The 24,271-nt window shown below is 42.5% G+C and overlaps 1 protein-coding gene across 1 annotated transcript in view; it reads right to left on the minus strand.

Annotated features, from left to right (window-relative positions):
• Positions 1–24,271, minus strand: part of Pkd1l1 (polycystin 1 like 1, transient receptor potential channel interacting) — a 145,058-nt gene that overhangs the window by 25,767 nt on the left and 95,020 nt on the right. The window contains exons 32-42 of the mRNA XM_077796442.1: positions 22,459–22,666; positions 20,861–20,967; positions 19,381–19,597; positions 17,276–17,449; positions 16,009–16,128; positions 14,107–14,266; positions 12,106–12,241; positions 10,814–10,898; positions 10,242–10,418; positions 7,653–7,771; positions 4,052–4,162 (exon numbers count right to left, since the gene is read on the minus strand). Of these exons, the coding sequence (XP_077652568.1) occupies positions 4,052–4,162; positions 7,653–7,771; positions 10,242–10,418; positions 10,814–10,898; positions 12,106–12,241; positions 14,107–14,266; positions 16,009–16,128; positions 17,276–17,449; positions 19,381–19,597; positions 20,861–20,967; positions 22,459–22,666 (1,614 nt within the window). The remainder of the gene's footprint in view (positions 1–4,051; positions 4,163–7,652; positions 7,772–10,241; positions 10,419–10,813; positions 10,899–12,105; positions 12,242–14,106; positions 14,267–16,008; positions 16,129–17,275; positions 17,450–19,380; positions 19,598–20,860; positions 20,968–22,458; positions 22,667–24,271) is intronic.

Genomic DNA, 24,271 nt, shown 5'->3' on the forward strand with positions numbered 1-24,271 from the left:
ATGGAGGACCTCCTCTCCATTCACATATTTGGGCTTCATTAGTTTTGCCTAACCTATGCAGGCTGCCTGTTGGGTGCTGATTCTCTACTTTCCCCTTCTCTGAAACTTTGGTCAGATTATATGTCAAGCACAGAGCAAGTTGGAGACCTACAAAAACTTCAAGAGGATGGGAAGAAGAAACAGAGAGGTACCAGAGATGGGAACATAAAACAAGAAGATACAGCTCTGCAAATATTCACAGCCCCTGGGGAAGGAAAACATGAAAGATGGAGAGGCAATGACAGAAAAGGCAGGAGGAGGGAAAGAGGACGATCCTTAATTTTCAACAGAGAAGTGTTAATCATCTGTTCTTAGAAGAAAGATTATTTGACAGATAAACTGACTATACACCTATAATCCAATATGCTCTTGTTTTATTATCAAATAAAGTAGTATAAATTTTATGGCTACATTGATTTTTGCATAACTCCCTCCCTCCCAGGGATGGGAATTGAACCCAGGGCTTCTCTCATGCCACGCAAATGCTCTATCACTGAATACATCCCCAGACCAAGTTTGCACGACTTTTGAAGGTATGTTCTCACTGTCTGACTCTGGCCCCTGTTGAGATAACATGAAAGAAGCTACGTCAAGAAAGACCCGAGCAAAACTCAAGCTGAGACATCCCACACCAGAATGAATTCATCTCACATGCACTCCTGGCACACTGGAGTGCAGGTAGTGAGCCAAATGAGCCAAGAATACTCTGGCTCTGTCTGTACTAATTACAGCAATTATATAAAACAGGCCTACAAAACTAGCTAAACAATGTGAGAGATAAAATCAGCCTCATTTTCCATGCCTGGCACTTGGACAGAGTGCTCTTTTCATTTACTGGTACTTTATTTTTGTTTTATTTTACTTGGAATTTTATGAAGACCTTATTGAGTTCAGAAAACACTTCAAATGCCCCTTAAATATGAAGACACAGAAACCCAGGAGCCCAACTCCTTCATTTTACAGATGAAGATTCTATAGCCTAGAAAGGGCTGGCAGTCACCTGGTAGCCACAAGAAAGCCAGAAGCCTAGTCCCCGAGTTCCATGTAATTCATTTCCCTCCTGGCCTTTAGCTCCTCTTTCTGGAATGCTACAAACAACAAGCCTTCAGGAGTTGTTGATGTTTCAGGATCAGGGAGTGATGGATGGGGGTGCAGGTGAGGTGTTGGGATAGTGGGGGGAGGTAGGGGTGGTGAGGTGAGGCAGAGAGGGTCCAGTTTTAAACATTCCGATATGAACCAGGACATAAGAATGTATCCCTGCCTTGTGGTTAGACCATCCAGAGGTAGTGAGATTTTGCATCCTTGTGAAATCATAAGGTCTCTAAGAAACCACAGGGGTAGTATCTGAGCGGTTCATCTAAGCACATTGGTCTCAAGTGCGTGCGAGATCTCACAAATATTATCTCAGCTGTGATATTTCTGACTTGAATACCAAGTGGCAACAATTCATATGAGAAACATGTCTGATAATGCTGACTTATGAAATGTAAGATTAAAAAAATAAACTAGCCAAAGTCAGCAGTTTTTCGGGTTTGTATTTCCATTTCCAGAGAACGCAGCAAATCGTCATTTTGTTTTGCTCACATCGCCACCTACTGGCATATTTTGTGCACCTGCCCAGGTGAGAGACCTAAAAAGTCAGAAAGCAACAAAAATAACTGCTGCTTTTGCAAGTGAGGAGGCAGAAAATATCACTGAGCTTTACAGTAAAATGTTGGATAATTGAGCTCTGGAGAATCCAGATTCAATGAACTGGAACTTTCAGGTCTTACCCCATTAGTGAGTCATAAAACTAACAAGGGGCTTGACATTTACTAGTCATTATCTGACTGGGTATCAATAAACCTCCCTTTTGCACAAGATAAAAATAAATGTTCTTAAATAATAAATAAAATTATATGAATTTTCCATTCATTCCTGCAAAAAATATTTCTATCAAATTTAATTACTTAGTCAAAGGCAACACGCTCATAGAAATACTATAAAAAATCTGTTTAAAAATATTCTTTGGAGAAAGAGAATGTAAAACCCCAGAACACAGAGAAATATTTTACTTCCTATTACTGAAGCCATTGAGAATACCAACTCATTCTGTGATCTTCAGATTTCAAAGTCACACTTCCTTGAAAAAACTATCAGACAGTATGTTTTTAACAGGTGAAATAAAGTCCAATTATGGATTTAATAACAACTTTCAATGAAAAAGGAATGGTAGATTTAAATGTATATGTTGGTTACAATGTGTGTCCCAATTTCAAAGATGTTAAGTCATGGAAAAGAAAAATAGCTTGACAAATGACTCTGCCTTGGGGTATCAAGGTAATTTTTCTACTTTGTACTTTTAAGTTCTTTCATTTTTACCTTGCATGAAACTCTTTGTTTATTTATTTTATTTTCAGTACTGGGAACTTAACTCAGGGAAGCTTTACTACTGAACCATATCCCCAACTCTTTTTCTTTTTTATTTTGAGTCAGGGTCTCACTAAGTTGTGGAGGCTGGCCTCCAACTTGTGATCCTTCTGCCTCAGCCTTCCAAGTAGCTGGAATTACAAGAAATTCTACTGTTTTAATTTATTTTTATATTTATTTATTTATTTTGGTACTGGGGATTGAAACTCACTTAACCACATCCCCAGTCCTTTTTATTTTATTTTTTAATTTTGAGACAGGGTCTTGCTTAGTTGCTTAGGGGCTCACTAAGTTGCCAAGACTGGCCTGAAACTTGTGATTCTCCTGCCTTAGCCTCCCTATTTGTTGTGATTACAGGAGTGTGCCACTGTACCCAGCAAAATTCTACTATTTTCATTTTTATATTAGAGCTATATATTTATACATAGAAGTTGGATTCATCCCAACAAACTAAAACATGTATGAAAATCAATTTCAGTTCATGATCCCCCCCATTTTTCCTTCCTGTTCTCTCTCCTCTCTCCCATTCTCCTTCCTTTATTCGACTTCCTTTTGTTCATCTATTAATTTATATTTGATTAGTTCTTTATATTATCTTATCCTTACCTCTTCCTTTTCTTTATTTTAATCTAGCTTCTGTATATGAGAGAACACACTAGACCTTTGAGTTTCTCAGTTTGGTTTATTTCACATAGCATGATAGTCTCCATTTCTATCCATTTACCAGCGAATACCATAGTTTCATTCTTCTTATGGCTGAGTAGAACTCCACTGTGTGTGTGTGTGTGTGTGTGTGTGTGTGTGTGTGTGTTTGTATAACAATTTCTTAATCCATTCCTCTATTGATGGGCAACTGGGTTGATGCCATAATTTAGCTATTATAGAATATTTATCTGTAAATGTGGAGTTGGTTCCATTGCTATAGTATGCCGATTTTAGATCTTTTGGGAAAATATCAAGAAGTGGGATAGTTAGGTCATATGGTGGTTCCATTTCTAGTTTTTTGAGGAATCTCTATACTGCTCTCCAGGAAACTCTACCATTTTTAAAAGCAGGAAGAAGTAAATGAACACTTGAGAAATGGTAGAATACTTGAGGAAGTATTATAGATAGTTTGAAATTGAGTGTCATATATTATGAATTGCAACCATAGCTTGTGGTTGAAGAACTCTAATGTCTTGCATAAATAAGAAATTGTTAGACCCTGTTTTGACCTAGACCTCAAAGTGCCTTGGAATATCCTTGTTTCACTATTTACCAAAAATGAGATGCTGAGAGCATGCTCAAAGTCAGCAAATGGAGGCCCCGTATTAACACTGGGGAAATAATGTCCAGTGAGTCAATTTGACAGTCTTCCTCAAATTTTGTGTGTGGGATGTGGTGAAAACCTTTCACTGATCCTCAGTCATACACAGGTAAAATGGACCCAAGAAGTAGACTAGACTTCTCTAGGGCTCCCCCTTCAGTACTAGAAGACCAAGATGTGACAAGTGATATGGCTTGCTCACATAACAAAGTGAAGGAAGTGCTCCCTCTTGGTGTGCACTGGTCATGAACTAGTACAACAATTCCCAGATCTAGAGGAATTCCTCAAATCTCTCACCTTATAAATTCCTTCCGGATAGCTTGATTGAGAGAATATTCATCTGGGCAGAATTTCCCATATATTATAAACAAAAGCAGAAGCAGCATGAGAATGTACATGGAAATGTCTCTGTAAGAAGAGATTTTTCAAGTCAGCATCCTCATAACCCTCTGTGCATATACCCAGGTTTTTCCCTCTGCAAAACACTTTTAATGGAATCCTGAGAGGAAATTTTTGTATAAAGTATGAGATATGTTGAGATTCACATTTATTTTTCTTGCACATCAAAATCCAACTTTCTAAGCACCATTTTTGAAAAGAATATATTTTTCTCCATTGAATGGTCTTTGTTTATAAAAAAAATCACTTGAGCATATTTGTGTGGTTCTATGTGTCTCTTTTATTGAGCTGTGTGTTGATTCTGCTGCAAAACACCAACAGTCTTGGTTTCTGCAGCCTTATAGTATATCTTAAAATTGCATAGTGTCAATCCTTCAATCTGTTCCTTTTTCACATTTTTTGACTATTCTAATTCTTTGTTTTCCATATACATGTCAGAATCAGTTTGTCAGTATCCATTTTAAAAGACTTGTGGGATTTTAGTTTATAATTACATTGAATCTACAGATCAAACTGGAAAGACTTCACACAATATTAAGTCAGTCTCCCAATTGATGCACACAGTATTTCTCTCTATTTAGGAATTTTTTTCATTACAGTTTCATGAGTTTCAGCATACAGATCTTGAATGCTTTCTTAGATGTATGTCTAAATACTTCATTTCTTTGGGGCTATGGTAAACGGTATTGCCTCTTAAATTCTGATTATTTTGTGCTTGTGTAATAGAAACATGATTTATGTTTTTACATTGACCTGTATCCTACCAGCTTGCTAAATTCACTTATCAGTTCTAGCAGTCATTTTTGTAGATTATTTGGGAATTTCTGTAAGACTATTCCTGTCATATGTTAAGAGCTTTGTAATGTTTTGAACAACCAATAAAAATAAATAAATAAATAAATAAATAAATAAATTTTAACATTAAAAAAAGACTATTCCTGTCATCTGCTAGTAGATGGTTTTATTTTTCATTCAAATCTATATTGTTTTCATGGTTTTTTCTTTCCTGTTACAATTGCTAGGATTTCTATTGTAACTGCCAATGGGAGAGAGAACAGACATTTCTGCTTTGTTCCTGATCTAAAAGTGTCTCACCATCAAGTATGATGTTAGACTAAGCGTTTTTTTATAGATACCCTTTGTATTAGCTTAGAATATTTCTTTTCTATTTCTAGTTTGCTGAGTTTTGGGGTTTCCTTCTTTCATGAATTAATGTTCGATTTTGTCTCATGCATTCTGGACATCTACTGGGAGAATCATATGGTTTTCCTTATTTATGATGTTAATATGAAGTAATACACTAACCACTTTTCTGTTATATCTCTTAATATTATGTACCTACTGGAACTCTTTTTGGTTGCTTTGTAGCTTACTTGTTCAACAAATTGGTTCTGTGTGCTATAGATTTGTATGTCTTTGCTTCCTTATAGTGTTATTTAGTGTGTTCTCACTGTAAACTATAAATTGCAAAAGAAAAAACAACCTTCATTAAATTAAGATTGAATTCTTCAGGATAGACTGGCTTAGGGGTGATGGTCAGAAAACGCACAATGTCTGATTATTTTTAGGTCTCTCTCCTTCTTTCTTCTATATTGCCCTTTGTTGATGAGTAGTGGCTAGATTAGTTAATTAATTAAAAACTGCAAAAAACGTTCAAGTTCTAATTCCATCATTAGCCTTCACCTAGCAGCTGGAATACCTTTGTGAAAAAAAAGTTCCCTTCTCCTTTCCTGTATTTTCCCAGAGGTGCAGTTTCTTGGGAAAGGCAACAGTATTTCCTAGTTTTTAAAAAGGGGATTTCTGAGTGTTTTCTAGTGTTAATTGCAATGATTACAGTTTTTGGCAACATCCTAAACTCATGGCTTTAAATATATTTCATAACCTTTAATTCATTATAGTTGTAATTTTTAATCTAGTGTCAAATTATCCTATCTTTGACCAACATGAACTCCCTTAAAATTGGCTTCTGAGTCCTTTGGTGATGGTTCTAGTTGTTATTAATCTCTTGATTAAACAATGTTTCAGGAGCAGCTTGTGTATTTTCTGTCACAGACTTTAAATCAGAAATCCCAATAATTCCTGGCTTTTATTATTATTATTATTATTATTATTATTATTTTGGTGGAAAATGGTATCTGTAGACTGGAATCTAGGTGCTGGGGCTTATTGCTCTTGGATTGTTTCTAGTTCTTTTCTTAGTGAATGGAGCTAGGAAAATATTATTCTTTTGTTTTAACATTCCACATTAGTTCATATCTACACTTTTAATTCAAAACCAGGACTAGAAGCTTCCAATATTTTTGAGGTGGAATCTAACCAATAAGGGCAAAATTTTAATCTTAACACAAATCTTTTTAAAATTTTATTATTTTCTCTCCATAACACTCATTTTCTAAAGTTATGTAATTTCCTTTCCTATGTTTTAAGATAAGCAGACTCATGGGCATATATATTCATATTCTTTCTGTTAAGCAGTGGGGGAAACACACCAAGCAAGTTCTTTATCTGGAGCTTCTCCCATAAGATCCTGAAGGTCTTTCCCTAAAAGCCATCCTCACCACCCCCCAACCCTGCCTGCCACTGCTGAAAATGCAAGGGCTTTTGCATGCTAGATAAGCATTCTACTGCTGAGCTATAGCCTAAGTCTTTATTTTTTTATTTTGAGAAAGAGTCTCGCTAAGTTGCTGAGGCTGGCCATCAACTTGGGATTCTTCTGCCTCCCCCTCCTAAGCAGCTGAGGTTATAGGCATGCTCCACTGTGCTGGGCTCCTCATGCTTTTGTTACATCTAAACACAACTCCATGCTGTCCCTGTCCTCCTGGGAAGATGTGGTTATCCCTAAGCTATTTCTATTACACAAGGTGTTGCACTAATTGTCTCATGTACTGGTTTTCTCATATTTTTGCTAATGTGTCTTTAAGGGTGATTCCTACTAGTGGGGAGTCTGGGCAAAAGGTAAGCACATCTGTGCTTGTGCTAGAGAGTTCCAAATTCCCCCATGGGGGCTGGCTGTACCTTTTACATTCCTATCAGTGTGAGAGTACTTTATCATAGCTCACCAAAAGAGCCTGTGGATGGATATATATATTTATATATATATATATATATTTTTTCCCCCAGTTTTAATTTGCAATTCTCTAACTGTAGGTAGAAGTGCCATAGTGTTTCTTTTTTTCTAAAAAATGTTTGAAAGCACATTTTTGCTCTAAAAAGTTGCTGGTCTTTTTCTTTTCTGTGCCCCACCCCCGACTCCTGAGTCCATGCATGGATGGAGGAAATTGAGGACCAGGGAGTAAGATGTTAACCAACTTATCATGGGGTAGCTTGCAGGACCAAGTTTTCTAACTCTAATTTCCCTGCATCCCAGTGCTGGGCACAGAATGATATATGGAAAAGGATCTTCCCACCTGTACTCCCCAATACCTGATGAGAATAATCTTTTAAGAATGAAAGGGGAGTTGGACCAGAGTGCACCCATCCTAGGCACATCTGCACCCACCTTAGGGCTGCCTCCGTATGACTCTTTTTCCTAATCTTCTCCCTGATGACCCTGAGCTGAGTCTTGGATGGTGGACGCACCCAGCGCAGGTTGCGTTCTCGTTGTCGGGCAGCCAAGACCTGTCAGGGATGAAAATGCTAAGACCCTCAGGCTGGCAGTGAAAGGAGAGAGGCATTTACCATCAGCCAAAAGCAACGTCATCACTGAGCTTTGCCTGGTATTTGGGAACAAAGAGCTACTTTATGTAGAGAATGTATACCAGGTTGTTGGGGAGAGGCTTGGAGACAGGGTAGCTCCATTTAAAAGAAACTCTGCTTATATCCCAGCCAAACTTTTTTTGGCAGGAGCTGCAGCTGGGCCACTATAAAGAATAGCTTTACACAACAGGCATGTCTGCTACTGTCAAATTATGGGAGCAATTATCTTTGGCATTTGCATGGTATTTTCTTTTAGAAATCTTCAAAGTCTGGAAAAACCATTTTAAAGTACAGTCTTAGCAAGAAATGACCTTTGATTTTCTTTTTTAAAATATTACTGCTTTCATATTATGTCTGTTTATGTTCAAGACACACATAACAGTGGATGGAGTATTTCAATGGGTTATTAAAATAACCCATTGAAAATATTCATTCATTTTTTCTCATTCACGCATTTGTTCATTCAATACATGTTCAATGAGGAGACCCTAGGTCAGATATGAGAGACATTGATCTGGAAACTCAGAAGCTCTCCTTCCTCTGTTGTACTTTTAAGAAATACATGGCAGTACAAATGGTATAACAGTGAACCTGGGGATTGAAGCTTGGTGGTTGGGATATTCCTTTCAGCTGATGGATGTGTTATCATGAGAAGGGTGAGCACTGAAGCCGAATGTGGGGAAGGTTGGTGGGTGGAGCTCTGTTGTGGTTTGGATGTGAAGTTTCCCCCAAAAGGTCCTCTGTTAATGCAGGAATGTTCAGAGGTAAAATTGTGAGATTATGAGAGCTGTGCACTGGGTGGTAACTGTGGGCAGGTGGAGTGCTGCTAGATGTGGTGGGTCACTGGGGCCCTACCCTGGAAGGGTGTATCTACCCTGTGGCCCTTTTTCTGCTTTTCTCCTCTACTTCCTGACTGCCATGAATGGAGCTATGCTCCACCATCATCCTTTCTGCCGTGGTGTGCTACGTCATCTTGGGCCCAGTGCAATGGACTCAGCCACCCTTGGACTGAGACCTCTGAAGCCAAGAGCATCAAATAAACTTTCCCTCCTCTAAGTTGTTCTTGTTGGGTATTTTGGTCATAGTGACACAAAACTAACTGAAACAGGCATCTTGACTTCAAGGTGCTAATGGGATGGGCACAGGTCTAGTGATGCCAACCTGACCCTTAGGATCACGGCTGAATCTGCCAGAGGAATCTACCCCTGAGGAAAAATCTTTAGAAAGAGAAAGAACAGAGATAGAGTAGGGAGGTGGAGTATCTGCACCTGGGGAAAAGGTAAGAAAGCCTTGAAGCAGAAAGGAAAGTTGAGATCCAACAGGTGTGAGGAAAAACCACAGCAATACTGCTCCTCAGATGAGGTGCTGGGGTGTACCGTACTGCTGTGTGGCCAAGGCCTTTATTATTTCACCTCTTTGAGCCCCAAAATCCTTATCTTTATAGTGGGATGCAATAATCCTGCCTACTTCACAAAATCTTATAAGCAACAAATTGATATAGTGAATGTAAATGTAGCATGAATGTTTTAGTCAGCTTTTTCACTGCTGTGAATACAAGACATGACAAAAAAATTTTAGAGGAGGAAAAGTCTATTAGGGGGCTCATAGTTTCAGAGTCTCAATCCTTGGACAGCTGACTCCATTCCTTGGGGCTTGAAGTGAGGCAGAACATCAAGCTAGAAGAGTGTGGCAGAAGGAAGTGGCTCACACTATGATCAGGAAGCAGAGAGACTCCACTTGCCAGATACAAAATATATACCCCAAAGCCACACCCCTAATGTCCCACCTCCTTCAGCCACACCCACCTGCCTTCAATTCCCACTCAGGTAATCCCATCAGGGGATTAATTCACTGATTGGGTTAAGGCTCTCCTAACACCTCACATCCAAACTGTAACAACACAATGACCACGGACTATATAATTGATGCTCAGTATATATTCTCATCATCCAGGTGCCAGGGAGGAAGGCTGTGGATCAGTCACCTGATGAGGTTGCTTAGCCTGTCGGAGCTCTCTGGGCTTTCTGAGAGGAGGGGAGTGGGGCTGAGCAGAGGGAGAGATGGTATCTGACTGTGAATGAACTGGGGCTGCAGCCTTGGTCATAAGGACCAGTGATTACTTCTCAGAATAGAACAGCACATTTTATTTTATGTATATTCATGTCAACAACAAGCCTGTGAGTTTCTTTGTGGTGGCTGAAAGACCTTGCTCTTTTTCATAGCATCCACACCTAAGACAATACCATATGTACAAACAAGCAAAACTGAATATAGGAAGGAAAGGAGAAAGAAAGGAAATTAAGGATGGAGGGAAGAAGGGAAGTACATGACAAGAACACAGACAGCATGGTTCTCCAAAGCCCAGTTCATGCTGCACTGATAATCCCCTTACTTTTTCAACTTCCCTTGCACAGTCAGAAATGCAGTAGCTGTGAGAAAGGGGAACATGGGTTCTGGAACGTTCTTCCAATTCCGAGTCCAGATTCCTGGTTGCTTCATATAAAGACTCAGCAAAAAATTGGTTGTCATCTTTTTTTTTCCAAGCAAAGCCCAATGCCATGATGCATATCTGGAGGGAGAGATGTGATAGCAGGGGCTATCATCAGTACTGGGCTGTGTTCCCTCCTCAGAACTGTCCTCCTGGTACCTAATTGCCAATAGGCCTCCATTTCTTGGTTCTGAACCACTCACCAGAGGCTTGACCCCTTACCAGGCCTGGCCTGGCCCGAGAGACTTAAGTTCTCCAGGCTCAGGTTCCTCAACTGAAAAATGGGTGGTCACCTATGGAGCTTAGCACAAGGCCTGGCTCCCTCTTTTTTTTTTTTTTCTCACCACATCTCAAATCAAACTATAAAGAAAAGAAATGCATTGCCAAAATGCAGCCAACATGCATTGCCAAAATACATCCCCCTCTCCAGTGTCCTGCTGAACAGAGGAACCTCTGCCTCAGAAGGTGTGTCTTACCATGAGTGGCTGGGTGACAAACACGCAGCAGACCACGGAAAGGGACAACAGGTGCAGCCACCTCATACACTGAGCCGTAACAAACCTGTCCAGGAGAGAATGCAGTCAGTACCCTTGTGGAAGCAAGCCACCATGGTCACTACCATCTGAGCATGGGGACACAGGAGTAGGTCAGCACCTTTGCAGGTTGAGACCTTGAGCAGGAAGTGGGGCTGCAGCCAGGTTGGGGCTACTGGACGTGGGCACTGTATCTTTCTGCCCATTAGAGGAGAGTCATTCCTTGCTAAGAGAATATCTGCCTTTCTAAAGCTACTCAGTGGTAAGAGAAAAGAAATTCAATACACAGCAACAGAGCAGAGGGAGGAAAGAGGAGGAAAAGGCAGGTGTGACCTGGTGACAGCTGCAACAAGTGGATGCAGTGGGAGCAGGAGAGCACTTGGGACTTCACCTGCCTCCTTGGACCCCAAGAATTAAGGGCCGAGGATCCATACTTTCCAGATGGGTAAACTGAGGCACAGAGGGCTCTAGTGCCTCATCCATCCTCACAGTGATTCAGTGTGTGCAGCTGGGTGAGGGGAGATCATAAGGAAGAAAAGGCCTTGGCTTTGTGACCTACTTCCCATGGTTTAGGAACATGTGGGCCCACAGGAGCCATGAGATGACTCTGGGGCCTCTAGTGGTGACCAAAGACACACAGCAGCCAGACCAAGAGGCACTGAGTGCCGGGGGCAGTCCCGAATGAGTGGTGCATGGATGGTAACCGTTGCACACGCATAGGCTTATTTGTTGTTGTACTGGGGATTAAACCCAGGCGAGCTCTACCGATGAATTATATCCTCTGTCCTTTTAATTTTTTTTTTTTGTTGTTGTTTTGAGACAAGGCCTTTCTAAATTGCTGAGGCTGGCCTTTAACTTACAATCTTCCTGCCTCAGCCTCCTCTGTGCTTGGGCTTTTTCAAACAGGAGATGATGAGCACTTTGTCTGAGCTCCCTCTCAGGAGCTTGATGACTGGCCCTTCATTCCTTAATGAGGACCCTAGGGCTTCTTATTTAACACCCAGAATGCCATCCGGGCTGGGTGGCTGTTACAGAGCTTGCCCAACCAAGTGATCCTCTGGGGTTTGCATATGATTCTGCTCACTCCCATGGGGTGGAGTGGGGTGAGGGAGAAAATATCAATGGTGACATCTGATATCTGCATTTTATGTGTTCCTAGAAAAGAGGGGCCTCCTTTACAAATGCTAGACTTTCATCAAGTGACCTGAGTATATTTGAAAGCCTCAAAAGCTCACCTGTAGCCTATGAGTCCTGTCCCCAGTCCACAGGCTAGGGAAGCTGATCCACAAATGGCCCACGCTGCAGAGTTTGACCAAGGCATGCCAGCTCTTGACCACTGGGGCATGAGCCCTTCAAAACCACCTTTTGGAGCTACAGAAGAGTAAGATAGAGACAAGGTGGTTAACAGACCCAATATCCTCACCCACAGTGTGATGGTGAGCTTAGTGTCACCTTGACTGGGTTGTAGGGTGTTTAGAAATTGGGCCAAAGATCATTGTGGGTGTGTCTATGAGGGAGTTTCCAGATGACATTAGCATTTGTGTTGTGGACTGAATAAAGCAGAGGCCTTGTGAGGGTAGATGGGCCTTCACCCAATCAGTGGAAGGCCTGAATAGAACAAATGGGTTAAGAAGGAACTCATCTTTCCTGATGGACTTTGAGCTAGAACATTGATCTTTGCTTGAAGGTCCAGGATAGCACCTCAGGGGCTTTACTAAAATGCCTCTTAAAATGACGGAGAGGTCCCCAACATTAAAGGCAGAGGGACTAGTTTCCATCTCAGATCCCAAATGACTAAGTAGGCTGACTTAGATCTACAGGATCCGCTCTGATTGGATTAAGACTCACACCATTTGGACACAGAGCTGTGACTTGTCCCCACAGCCTTCATCATTTCCTCTTAGGTATGCAATTCCTCCAGAGCCATGCACATAACCAGAGGTCACCCCACACAATCCCTCTCCTTGGAAGAGAGTTGTAGAGCTCCTTTTCTCAAGAGATGGTTCTTAGAGATAAATCCCAATGGGGGAACATCTAGGGGCAGGAGGCAGTGTCAATCAAGGGCAACTAAACCCAGCCCATTTCAATAGACCAGGAAGCTGGCATTGGGCACACCAAAGGACACTTGCTGAACATGCAATAGGAATGCAGATGTATGACCAGGATGGGATGGCAGTGTCTTCCTAAGCCACACCTTCCCCACCGCCTCCTTGGCGTCTGGTCCACCAGTGCGAACTTTCCACTTCTGAGCTTTCACTTCCCAGAGTGCATGTGTCCAGCTTGCCATGGAGGGTAGCCATACTTTTAGCAATACTGGTGCCTGTACTATAGGCTCACCTACCTGAGGTCTCATTCAGGACCTACAGAAAAGACCTTTTTCTGCTCCTATGGTGAGTATGCAGAGCAGGGTCCACCTGCTACCCAAAACCAATGCTCTAGGCCCTGTGTTGAGTAGGCCCTCATGGTTGCACACATGCAACTAGACCAGGCCCAGCAGCTAGCTCCCGCTTGGATGAGACTGACAGGGGACAGCTTGGTCTCCTCTTGAGACCCAAGCGCAGGATGACCTGCCCTCCCTGGGTGCAGCCCTTGTTTTCCAGGTCATTTTCTGCTTTTCCAGCTCATTGCTGAGCCCGCAGCATAACTGAAGGAGGGGCTGCTATTCACTCTAATTTACATTTTATAAAAGCAAAGCTTCACTACAGAGAAAAAAAGAAAAGAAATATGGGCAGGGCACATCTAAGGAAAATCTAATGAAGGGAGATTTGGAGAACAGAAGAAAGGGATCAGGAGGGAGGAGGAGGGAAGGGAAAGGGGAAAGACTAAGGAATAATATTGGTAGATTAACTGTTATATTGTGTGCGTGTATGAATATGTACAACAAATCCTACCATTATGTACAACTATAATGCACCAGCAAAAAAAATGTGGAAAAAATTTAAAACACAAAGCTTCAAATTTCAGAATATCTAAAGAAGTGTGAAGACACTATTACTGGCTTTTAAAAAGATCTGATGTAACTTATACTGAATATAAATAAGAAATCAATCAGGATTTGGGACAAAGTTAGAAGCCACCATTTCAAATGGGTCCAAGCCTGTTTTTAGATAAGACTCAAGTGTCTAGTGACATGTGTCTCAACTCCAACTCTGTTCATCCTGCCTCTCCCATGGCTAAGGCTGATGTTGGGCCTGCAGAAAAGAGGGCTGCCTGTTGCAACCACATGGCAATGTCACCTTGTAAGCCAGGAGGGGAGTGGAGGCTCTTTTCCCTTTGCAAAGTCCCCTGGTGGTCAGGCCTGCAGGCCTCCAAGTCCATGGATGGGCAGGCTTTGCCATTGCCTTCTGCCTTTCTTCTGCTCCCATCACTCCCAGAAGGAATGGCTGATACAGAATGCTGGAATGACAAGGACAGGCCAAGGTCAATGTTCCCACAGATAGTAAACTCCTCAACAATGGTGCCATCTGAGCCTTCTCACAGGACAGGCATGGCACATGGTCAAGTGCAGTCCTTGAATTCTGAGGGGGAACCACAGTCAGCCTTGGGAACTGGCTCCTTAGGACCTGTGGGGTGACCATGAAGCAATGCCTGTGGCTTGGTAGCAGCTCCATTTTTCAGGTAATTGCACCCTGATTCCTAGGAGGCACTACCTGCCCAAGGAGGGTTTCAGTCAAGAGCAATGGTTGATAAAAGGCTCCAAGGTGGGAGAGACAGAATCCCAGCACAGCATTTAGGGATAGGGCATACAATGCTCCAAGCAAAGGCCCTGGAGCTGCCAGGCAGGGGTGAGAGACTAAGAAGCACAGGAATCCCACAAAGGATCAGCCTTAAGCTAAGGGCATAGTCACCTAGATCCCACAAGCAAAATCCCAATGGGTTACTGTGGTCACACCATTAGAAACTGCCCTTCACTTGCCTTTAGTCAGAGGCCTATTTGAGACCTGGAGCTCACATCACTGCAACAGCTCCTCCAAGCCCCTGCTCCTCGTGGTAGTCTGAAAGGAGCAGGCCAAGCAGACATCCAGGCCTTTCTTCTTCACAGGGGCCTTGGCAGTTTTCACTGAACATATACATGAGGCTTTCTAGGTTCTGCAGGGCTGCTCCTCTCCCATTTTTCTGGCCTCTGCAGAAACTCCTTCTTCTTGATACTACCTGGATGCCCATCCCCCCTCACCGGGGCTTGAGAATCAGCCCTACTTTTCCATATAATGGATCCCAGCCAGCACGATGTGTGACCTTCCCATGGTCATACCACATGCAGCCAAAGAAGAATGCCAGAGAAATCCCATTATTAGCCTGCTATGCTAGAGAATTAGTTAATGCATGTAGTTGTCCACATACCTTACATGGCTCCTGGGTGTCTTGGGTACCTCTACAGGAAGTAGGATCTGATTGAAAAAAAGGCAAATGTATGATGTCAACCCAGGGACATCTTAAAGCTATCTGGTACACTACCTACCTCCAGTTCTCCTTCCTGACCTATCATAATTAGCCTTTCTGAGATATGGGACAAAGCTAAGATGAGGACTTTTTAATGTTGCCATCCCAGTGTGGAATTGATACCTCCTCAGTCACCCAGGGCTGCCCTCAGGAAATACAGCAGTATTAAAAAAACGTTTTAAATAGTAAAAAGAGCCTTAAAAGAAAATAGTGATAAATGGTACTATATAAAAATTTTAAAATAATAAAACTGAAACAACAATAGCAACTGGGAAAAAGTATTCAGTCTCCATTGGACAAAGACCCATTTACATAACTGAGTCGCAATCACTTAAATCTTGTTTAGAAAAAGAAAGGATTCTATGAAGTCAATGAAGAGGGGCAAATGAAAGGGACAACCCACAGAAAATAAGATGGCTTTTAAATATATATATGAAACATAATGCAAACTGGAAGTAGGGGATTCCATTCCTACCTAGAAGATTGGCCCAGGGGATCAGCTTGAGGGGAGAGTTTGAGTTTCTAGTGCATGCTTACCCAGAGGGGCCTCTGTCTGCACTCCTCTTAGCGGTCTGCATGCCTCAGTCCTGGGATACTCCATCGCTTCCTGCAGAAGTAGAGGCTGGTTAGAGAGGATATCCCCCAGCAATGGAGGTGCCACTCAGGAGCATAGGGCCATGCAGATAGTCTACAGGTACCTTGCTGAGCCTGAAGAGCAGTGCCAAGAGCTGTGACCCTGGGGAGGCCAGGAGGGTGCACAGGAAACCCAGACTAAAGGATCGGAGAGTGATGTCTGTGGGGCCGACATCCAGAGGGAGCTGCGACAGTCAACAGTAGAAGTTATAACTCCTCAAGTGATTCCAACTTAAAACTCAGGGGCATTTGTAGTTCCGAAGACTTAATCTTTGCTCTCTCAATCCAGGTTAAAAAATCACAAAAAAAGTCATTTGTTTTTCTCCTGTAGAAGTCCCTGTGGACACTCATTTTTCATGAAGGGGATTCTCAATGGACTTAATCCTTGCTATAATCTGACAAGAAGGCATCAATGTCTTCAATGTGCCACCCAACAGAGAAAAATGGTCAAGGCCTCAGATTAGACAACTAGTTGATCTCACAGGAGTGACCCAACATAGGTTTTCTGACTACAGGTCCTGAGTACATCCCAGGTAGATATGGTGGTTCCCTTCTTGCCAATTAGTGATAGATTTTTTGAAATATTTTTTAAAAATTAATTATTTGCACATGGCACTCCTTTAAAAAATTATAAATCTATAACTCTTACCATACCTCTCTGATATCTGGTGCCATGTAAGAAGGCCACCATCCCCAGCTGCATGGTTGGGACCATATGGATGTAGTGGGTTGGGCTTATAAGTGGCCCTGAGTTGTAAGAAACTAATCCCACTGTTTTGCCATACCCTCCAAAATCATTCTGTTTCCCCTCACTCAGGAGAGACAGGTTCTCCATTTTAACTGCTTGAACTGTTTCAAAATAAATTTTCTACATTTCATGAGGAATAATTAGACCATGTTTGCAGTGTAAACTGGCATTCCAAATGCTAATGTGGCTATGCTAACTTTTCCCTGTTCTCTCAGCCAAAGCATTTGTTTAAAATGTGAATAAATGTCAACCTTAAAAAAAACTTGGGAGTGTTCCCATGAGACAACCCAGGCTACCAATACCTCTGGGGATATCATGCTCTGTGGCCCCTGGGGTTTGAGGTCTCATACAGCAGTGGTCAGCCAACCACAGCAGCTCCTCACCCAGACCTTTCATCTTTCAGACCCTTCCCAGCTACATCTCTGGCCATGTCACCTGGGGTCCCTCCAGGTACACAGCCTGATTCCCCTGGTTTAAACTCTTCTTCAAGTACAGTGAGTCTTGTTAATTTCCTGGTTAAGAGGGAGCCATGCTTTAGGTCTTGAGAATTGGCAGCCACTGTGGGAAAATCAGCTGCCTCCCACCTGCTCATGTTCTCCTGCAGTGACCAGGACTGCAAGGAATGCATAGACACACAGCAGACAGAAGGACACCGTGAGTCGTTGTGTGTGTAGGTAGCCACTGGAAGAGGGCCGACTGTACACGGAGAGCCAGACATGGAAATCCTCCAGGTACTCTGTGAACTTGGAATAGAACAGCTGAAAGGGAAAACCACAAGACAACAATTTCCTGATGTCAGACATTTGTGTGAACAAAGTGAGATCCTGACTGATAACCAACAATTTCCTAAGCTGAGACTCCAAAATTTTTTGGCTTTTCTACCTGGGCTGGTTAGCTGGATGCTATATAACCACTGGGTGCAGGTGGATGATCCACACAGCCCCTTGCTCTGGCTTCTTTCCTCTCACCTCATTACCAGCATCTTGCTGCAACCACACACCCCCACCACCCTGGACTTTGGCCTAGTCCAGCCTCCTACTGGAGGCCCCTGAGCCTTGGTACCAATCATTCCTCCCTCTCACTTGTCTGGCTTCTGAATTTTTAACATTGGCTCAGAAACCCCTTCTCTCTAGAGTCTCTGAACACACTTCTCCATGTGTTCCTAATAGACTATTTAGGAAATGTTCTCAGTACTTTCCCCAACAGACAGTTCATTTTCACTGGGCTCTGAGTACACCAAAAGCTGGTGCCACCCATACTGTAACCCACATGGTCCACCATGTAGCAGGCACTATGTTGCCCATGGAATTATACTAAATTTTTAATGTTTCAATGCAATTCAAACATTATTTAGTGCTCAACATTGTAGAAAAAACAGAATTACTTATACAGAGGACTGATATATGAAATACAAGTAGAATAATGAGCAAATACCAGCAAAACAATCGAAACAGAATAAGACTATGTATTTTATATGTCAACTGATTGTCCAATGAGTTACAGTGGATTCATGGAATATAGCTACATGGACTCATAAGTGGCTAACTTAGTGTGAATTTCTTACACAAAGTTCTCAAGCAAAATAGCTGGAGGAGAAACAATGCACATCTCCTATTGTTAACTGTGTTCAGTCAGCTAAGTGGTCATTCTTACATGGAATAATTGTCTGAAGGAAAGTCCCAGTTGAATCTGTCCCTTGGTTTCAGGTGCTGAAGAATTTCCATATGCTATGGCTGATTGGAAACCCTTGTTTCAAATTCATGATGATTGTGCTTCCTAATAAATTAGCAATGTCAAGCCAGAAACTATAACAGTTGTAAGCCTGGTTCTCCTCACCACCATGACAAAGGGACATGCTGGAAGGAGAGCCCAGTGGACTGGTGAGATCCAGTGTCTGGGGAAATATCAGCTTTCATGGGCCCTGACTCCTGCTTGAGAACCATCTTAGGAAATCATTTGCCAGAAACCCAAAGACACACTCAAACCTACAGTTTTCTATCATGGAAGTAAATAAAAGAAAATCAAGAGTACCCAGTAGGTGGATACTTAAGCAAATAAGAGTGAATATCAGATATTATAAAGTCCTTAAATTGTTCATAAAGAGCATTCATAAAGAAATTTACTCTAAAATGTTGAATTAGGAAGCACAAAACACATAAGTCTTTTTATTACAACTATACAAAATGAATAGGGAACATTGGAAATAGGGAAAGATTGGAAGAGAACTTGTAAAAATCAAAACTTTCACAGTTGGTCTGTGAGATCATGGGTGACTGTCACTTTTCACCATCTCCTGCCATCTGGCCCTAATCACATCTATATTGTGTGATAGTAATCTAAGTTGTTTTGTATATATACACAAGGTGCTGGAAAGACTTTAATTAGGGGTTTGCTGAACATTGCAAACCACCAGTAACCAGAAATTCCATAGGTGGTATTGCAGTAATTGTTAAAAGAAGAAACATTACTGTAGCGATTAAAGTTGGCAAAGGCCATCAGTTTATGCTTACATGGCCACTTACTGCAAGCATCGTTGAAGATATGAATATCCTGATAGTTGACTAAGAAAAGAGATAATATGCCAAACTTGAGAAAAGTTTAAATAAATGACTATAAGAAGAGAAGCAGAGCTAGGTGCTAAGGTGTGCCAATCACCAGGTGGGCAGTTTGGCACTGGCATGGGACTTACTTTCTGGAAACCCAACCCATGGCACAGGCGGGTGAGCTCTCGCTCCACGTGGCCATCCCATTGGTCCGCAGCCAGCCAGCACTGGGCAGGGAAGAACCAGCTCTGTCCTGAGTGCAGCTCTTTCACCATCACGTGGCTAATGAACCAGCTCGGGGAAGGCCCACGGCTGTCATGCCAGAGGCGGATCTTCCGGAGTGGGCCCAACTGCGCAGGAGCACTAATGACACACAGCAGCATCACATCAGCCCTGTGTGCAGGATGGCGTGGGCATGGCACCTCACCAAATCTGATGCTGGCACTCAGGACACTAATGATCCATGAGGGGCAGATATGCCAACAAATAACTGCCATGCAGAGTGACAGGTGGAAGCCCCAGAGCTGGCCAGTGGATAGTGAATCCCACCCAGCACACAGGGGTTCAGCATCTATCACACTTATCCCCTGAACCTCAGTTCTGCTTTCCATGACTTCAGTTCCCCACCATCAAGCATGAGTCCAAAAATATTAACTGGTGAATTCCAGAAGTGAACAATTCATAAGTTTTAAATACATTTTGTTATAGTATATTATAATTACTCTACTTTATTATTAGTTATCTTTACTCTTTTGCTAAGAAAAGTTTAAATAAATGACTATAAGAAGTCATTTACTTCTTACTCTTATACTCACTCATGTCCTTACTCTTACATGTCCTTACTCTTCCAGGTTTGGAATGATACTAATTAATTTAGGCAGGTTTAGTGGCCTAGAATTGTGATTGTGATTTTAGCGTGCAAAAACTAATAAATGAAACTGTATCCTAGGTATGTATATATAGGAACAAACAGAGGTATGCAGGGTTGGTATTATTTGCTGTTTCTGGAATCTATCTGGGTCCTGGAATATATCCCCTGAGAACAAGGGGGATTGGTGACTATAGTTTTCCTAAATCCAAGTCATGCAAATCTCATTAATGTATTTTTGCCTGGAGTGAATTAGTCAGAATTTAACTTTTTTTCTCTTAATAAAGAACTACTCCAAATGGAAAAATACTATTAATAAAATTTTCCAGTAGAAAACATAATTTAGTTCAGTACTTTCACATTTCTAAAAGTGGCAGGAGCTGGCCTTCTATCTTGATAAATGATCCTGCCTCTTCCAACACCACCAACTTTGCAAGACCACATGTCCTTACTCTTCCAGGTTTGGAATGATACTAATTAATTTAGGCAGGTTTAGTGGCCTAGAATTGTGATTGTGATTTTAGCATGCAAAATTAGTTGATTTCCTTCTTTCTCTTTCTCCTTCCCTCCTTTCCCCCCTCATATAACCTACCTTTAGTCTACTCCAAATAATAAACTATAAAAATACTTCATAAAATTTTATGTACACTGATGTTCCCAATGTTCTCTATGCTACTTTTTTGGGCTTATGATGAGAACACTCTGATTCTGATTGGCCTATCTTTTCCAAATCGTGTGGTTGAAATATCTCCAAATACCTCAGGATAAATGTGTGTCTGGAATTCCTTTCAAACAGGGTCTTCTCAGGACTGCAGAGCTCTTTGGTTTCTGAAAGTCCATTTTCACCACATAAAACAATGAAAACCTTAAAACACAGACACAGGGTGAGAGCTCCAGATGTTTCATAGAAGATGCCAGCACCCCTGGGGTAGGGCTTCCCTGATCTTCCCTACTTTCCATCCTTCTGGAAACTACCTGACAAGCTGCAGGACAGCTACAGGGCCCAGCATGGAGCTGAGGGGAGAAGGGGGTGCCCGCATGGCCTGCACAGTCCTCCTAGACTAGGGAGGATTGGAGGATGGGGATTAGGGCCTGGAATTGGACCCTGGAAATGGAGCCTGGGGTGGCTGGATCGTTTTTCACATCCTTGATCTAGAAATGTTAGTTCCCACCTGGGATTTACTGGGGCACTAATCTTTTTCAGGGTAAAAGAACACATGGTGGGGGCAGCATCTTCCTCCCTCTGGCTTGGCAGGAACACTGGGGGAGGCCTGCTAGGCCCTGGAGTGGCACCAGGGTCAGGTGGCAGGGGCTTCCACCTGTGCAGGTGCACCCTGGGGAGGCCTGTTTCCAGTGGGGCTGGGCTTGTTGTTCCTCACTGGTGTATTGCTACCCAGGAATGAGTACTGTGTTTATCACTTAAGAAAGATATTTTTTTTAAATTCAAAGATACTAGGACTGCTGTAAGTAGTCCTAGTTAAGAGAATTTAGTTAAGAGAATTTCCTTCTATGTGATGTTCACTGTTTATGAATTACTATAAATATATAGTTGATAGTCTAGGGCTTGTAGTGAGTAGAGATCATGTTAGATTTCGTGCCTAGCTATACCATGGCATTCCCATCACACACACCTCTTTTCTAACATTCACTGACCCATTTTCTTCTCAATGCCCTCAGTCCTACAGGTTTCCATAAAGCAGCCATAGTTCCCTCAGGAAATGGGAGTGAATTTTGAATGCAGATGGAACCTCCCTTCTTGTCTCTGTGACTTGTGGTTCTGCTCATGGCTCTGGTGTTCATCTCTCAGACCTTACTCTCACCGCCCACTTGGCATGGATGCTCCCCTATGCTGCATCACTTCCTTCAGCCTCCTACCATTTCCTCTCACTCCCCACCCTTCTATATCATCCTCCATCTGCTTGGGAAGACTCTTTTTAACCCCAAGCTTCCAATCCAGGTATGTCCCCACCTATCTCCAAGGTTTGTCTGATCAATTCTCATTCCTTTCTCCCTAGATCTATATCTGGGTGGTGGGTAATAGATTCCTGTCAACTCAGAAGAACTGAGTTGTCTCTCAAAGTCTCAGAGACTAATCCAGAGACAGAACCAATCTCTTTGATCTGTTTTCCATGGTAAAGGCAGAAAGAGGGGAAGGGATTTGAGCTGGGAGAAGGTGAGGGGGGGTCCCACCTTCTGCTCTTACACATGTACAGGTTGCAGGACGGCAGAGGGAATTGGATGGGGCTGGTGGTGACAGGTGATTGACAGTTCAGTTAAATCATCAAATCATCACTTCTCATGCATTGAAGGCTACACACTTAGACTCCAGCGAGGTATCCCCAGGGCCTTATGTTACCTTTGAGGTAAATCGAGCTGGTGCCCGGAAGCCAGTGTCAATGACAACAGCATACAACTTGTGGCCAGGTGGGGTATATTCTTGCAGAAAAATGTATCCCATTTTCTTTTTTTCATGATTATCTATACATCTGCTTTTAGTAACCAAAAATCCATAAAGAATCATAAAAATCACAATAAAAATACTGGGAAGTAGGTTTTGAGGGTGACTGTGAGTAAAAAAAAAAGGAAAAGATATAATGAGAATTACACATAGAAATAGACACTTAGAAAACTGATCACACACACACACACACACACACACACACACACACCCCACACGATGGTCTGCAGGTTGTTTTCAAACATGTCCTGGAGTCCCAGTGCAAGGAGCTTCTGAAGACAGGACTACCATGGCAGAAACTCCAGAACAAGGCCTGTGCTGAACCTACCTTTGAGGTGGGAAGCTACACCCGCTGGGCCTGAGGAACTTTTGTCGGGAAATGAGAAAAATGCCAATCTCATGCTATTATGAAGATTAAGGCATGCAGATGTGTACTTCAAACATGCAGATGCAACATTCTTCCCCCTTCCCTCTTCTGCCTCCAGGGCAAGGCTAGGAGATGTTGGAGGGGTTTCAGGTAGTGTTATGGTTTAGATGTGATGTCTGCAAAAGCTCACATGTGAAACAATGCAAAAGGTTTGGAGGAGAAATGATTGGATTCTAGCCTTAACCCAATCAGTGAATTAATTCCAGATGGTATTAACTGGATGGTGACAGAATGCAGGTGGGGTGTAGCTGGAGGAAGTGGTTCACTGGGGGCGTGGCTATGGGGTATACATTTGAATCTGAAGAGTAGACTTTCCCTCTATGCTTCCCTTTGCCCTACTCTCCCACCATGATGTTCTGCCTCACTTCAAGCCCCAAGGAATGGAGCCAGCTGTCTATGGACTGAGACCTCTGAAACTGTGAGCTCTCAAATAAACCTTTCCTCCTCTACAATTGTTCTGGTCAGGTCTTTCAGACGCAGCGACCCAAACAGGTAGACTCATCTACATCCCACCTGTACCTGTCTGTGGGTGGCACTGCTTGCTCCCCACCTGTAGGTCACACTCACCGGGCACCAATCCTGGCTTGGGGAGAGAGATCCTCTAGCCCCTGTAGACCCACAGAATAGTATCCATATAGAATCCCCTGTGTTGGGCTCTTAACCTAATAAGGTATTCTGGCTGGGCTTAGCCTTATGGATCTTTTGTAAGATTCAGAGGTAGGGCCTGGAGTCCATACTGCTTGGAGACTCAGTGCTAAGTCCCCTGCTCACTGCTCTTTGACTGTATCTAGGATCGGGCTGTGCTTCTGGTCTTGCCTGGACTCTTCTTCCTTCTTTCCCAGCAAGACCAGGACAAACTTGTTATAAGCCACATCTCATCAGCTCACAACCACCTGGCTCTAGTTTGTCCTTACTACACCTGAGCTGTGGCTTGGAACCTCCTGGATTCTGGCCAGATGTCCCTGGTGTTACTGCCTCTGTGTGACTTCAGGTATTGTCTTCTATCTGGACTTCTCCTGAGCTTTCCCCAAACCTCTTTGTTTACAGCCCCCTCCCCAATGGTGTCAGTGCTGCGGAAACCAGGGCTGAGGCTGCTGCACTTAGAGCCCTGATCACTGGATGACTGGTGACCTTCTCTGAGGTCAGCAAGAATTACATTAGTAATTAATATCTTATTTACAAATTCTCTTATTCACCAATTAGTCTTGGAAATACTATGGTTGATTAAGTAATAAAGGCAGAGTTTCCTATTATAAGAATATCAAGGTAGGAAAACTGAAAAAC

This window comes from Urocitellus parryii, chromosome 3 (genome assembly GCF_045843805.1).
Source record: "Urocitellus parryii isolate mUroPar1 chromosome 3, mUroPar1.hap1, whole genome shotgun sequence".
Lineage (NCBI taxonomy): Eukaryota > Metazoa > Chordata > Mammalia > Rodentia > Sciuridae > Urocitellus > Urocitellus parryii.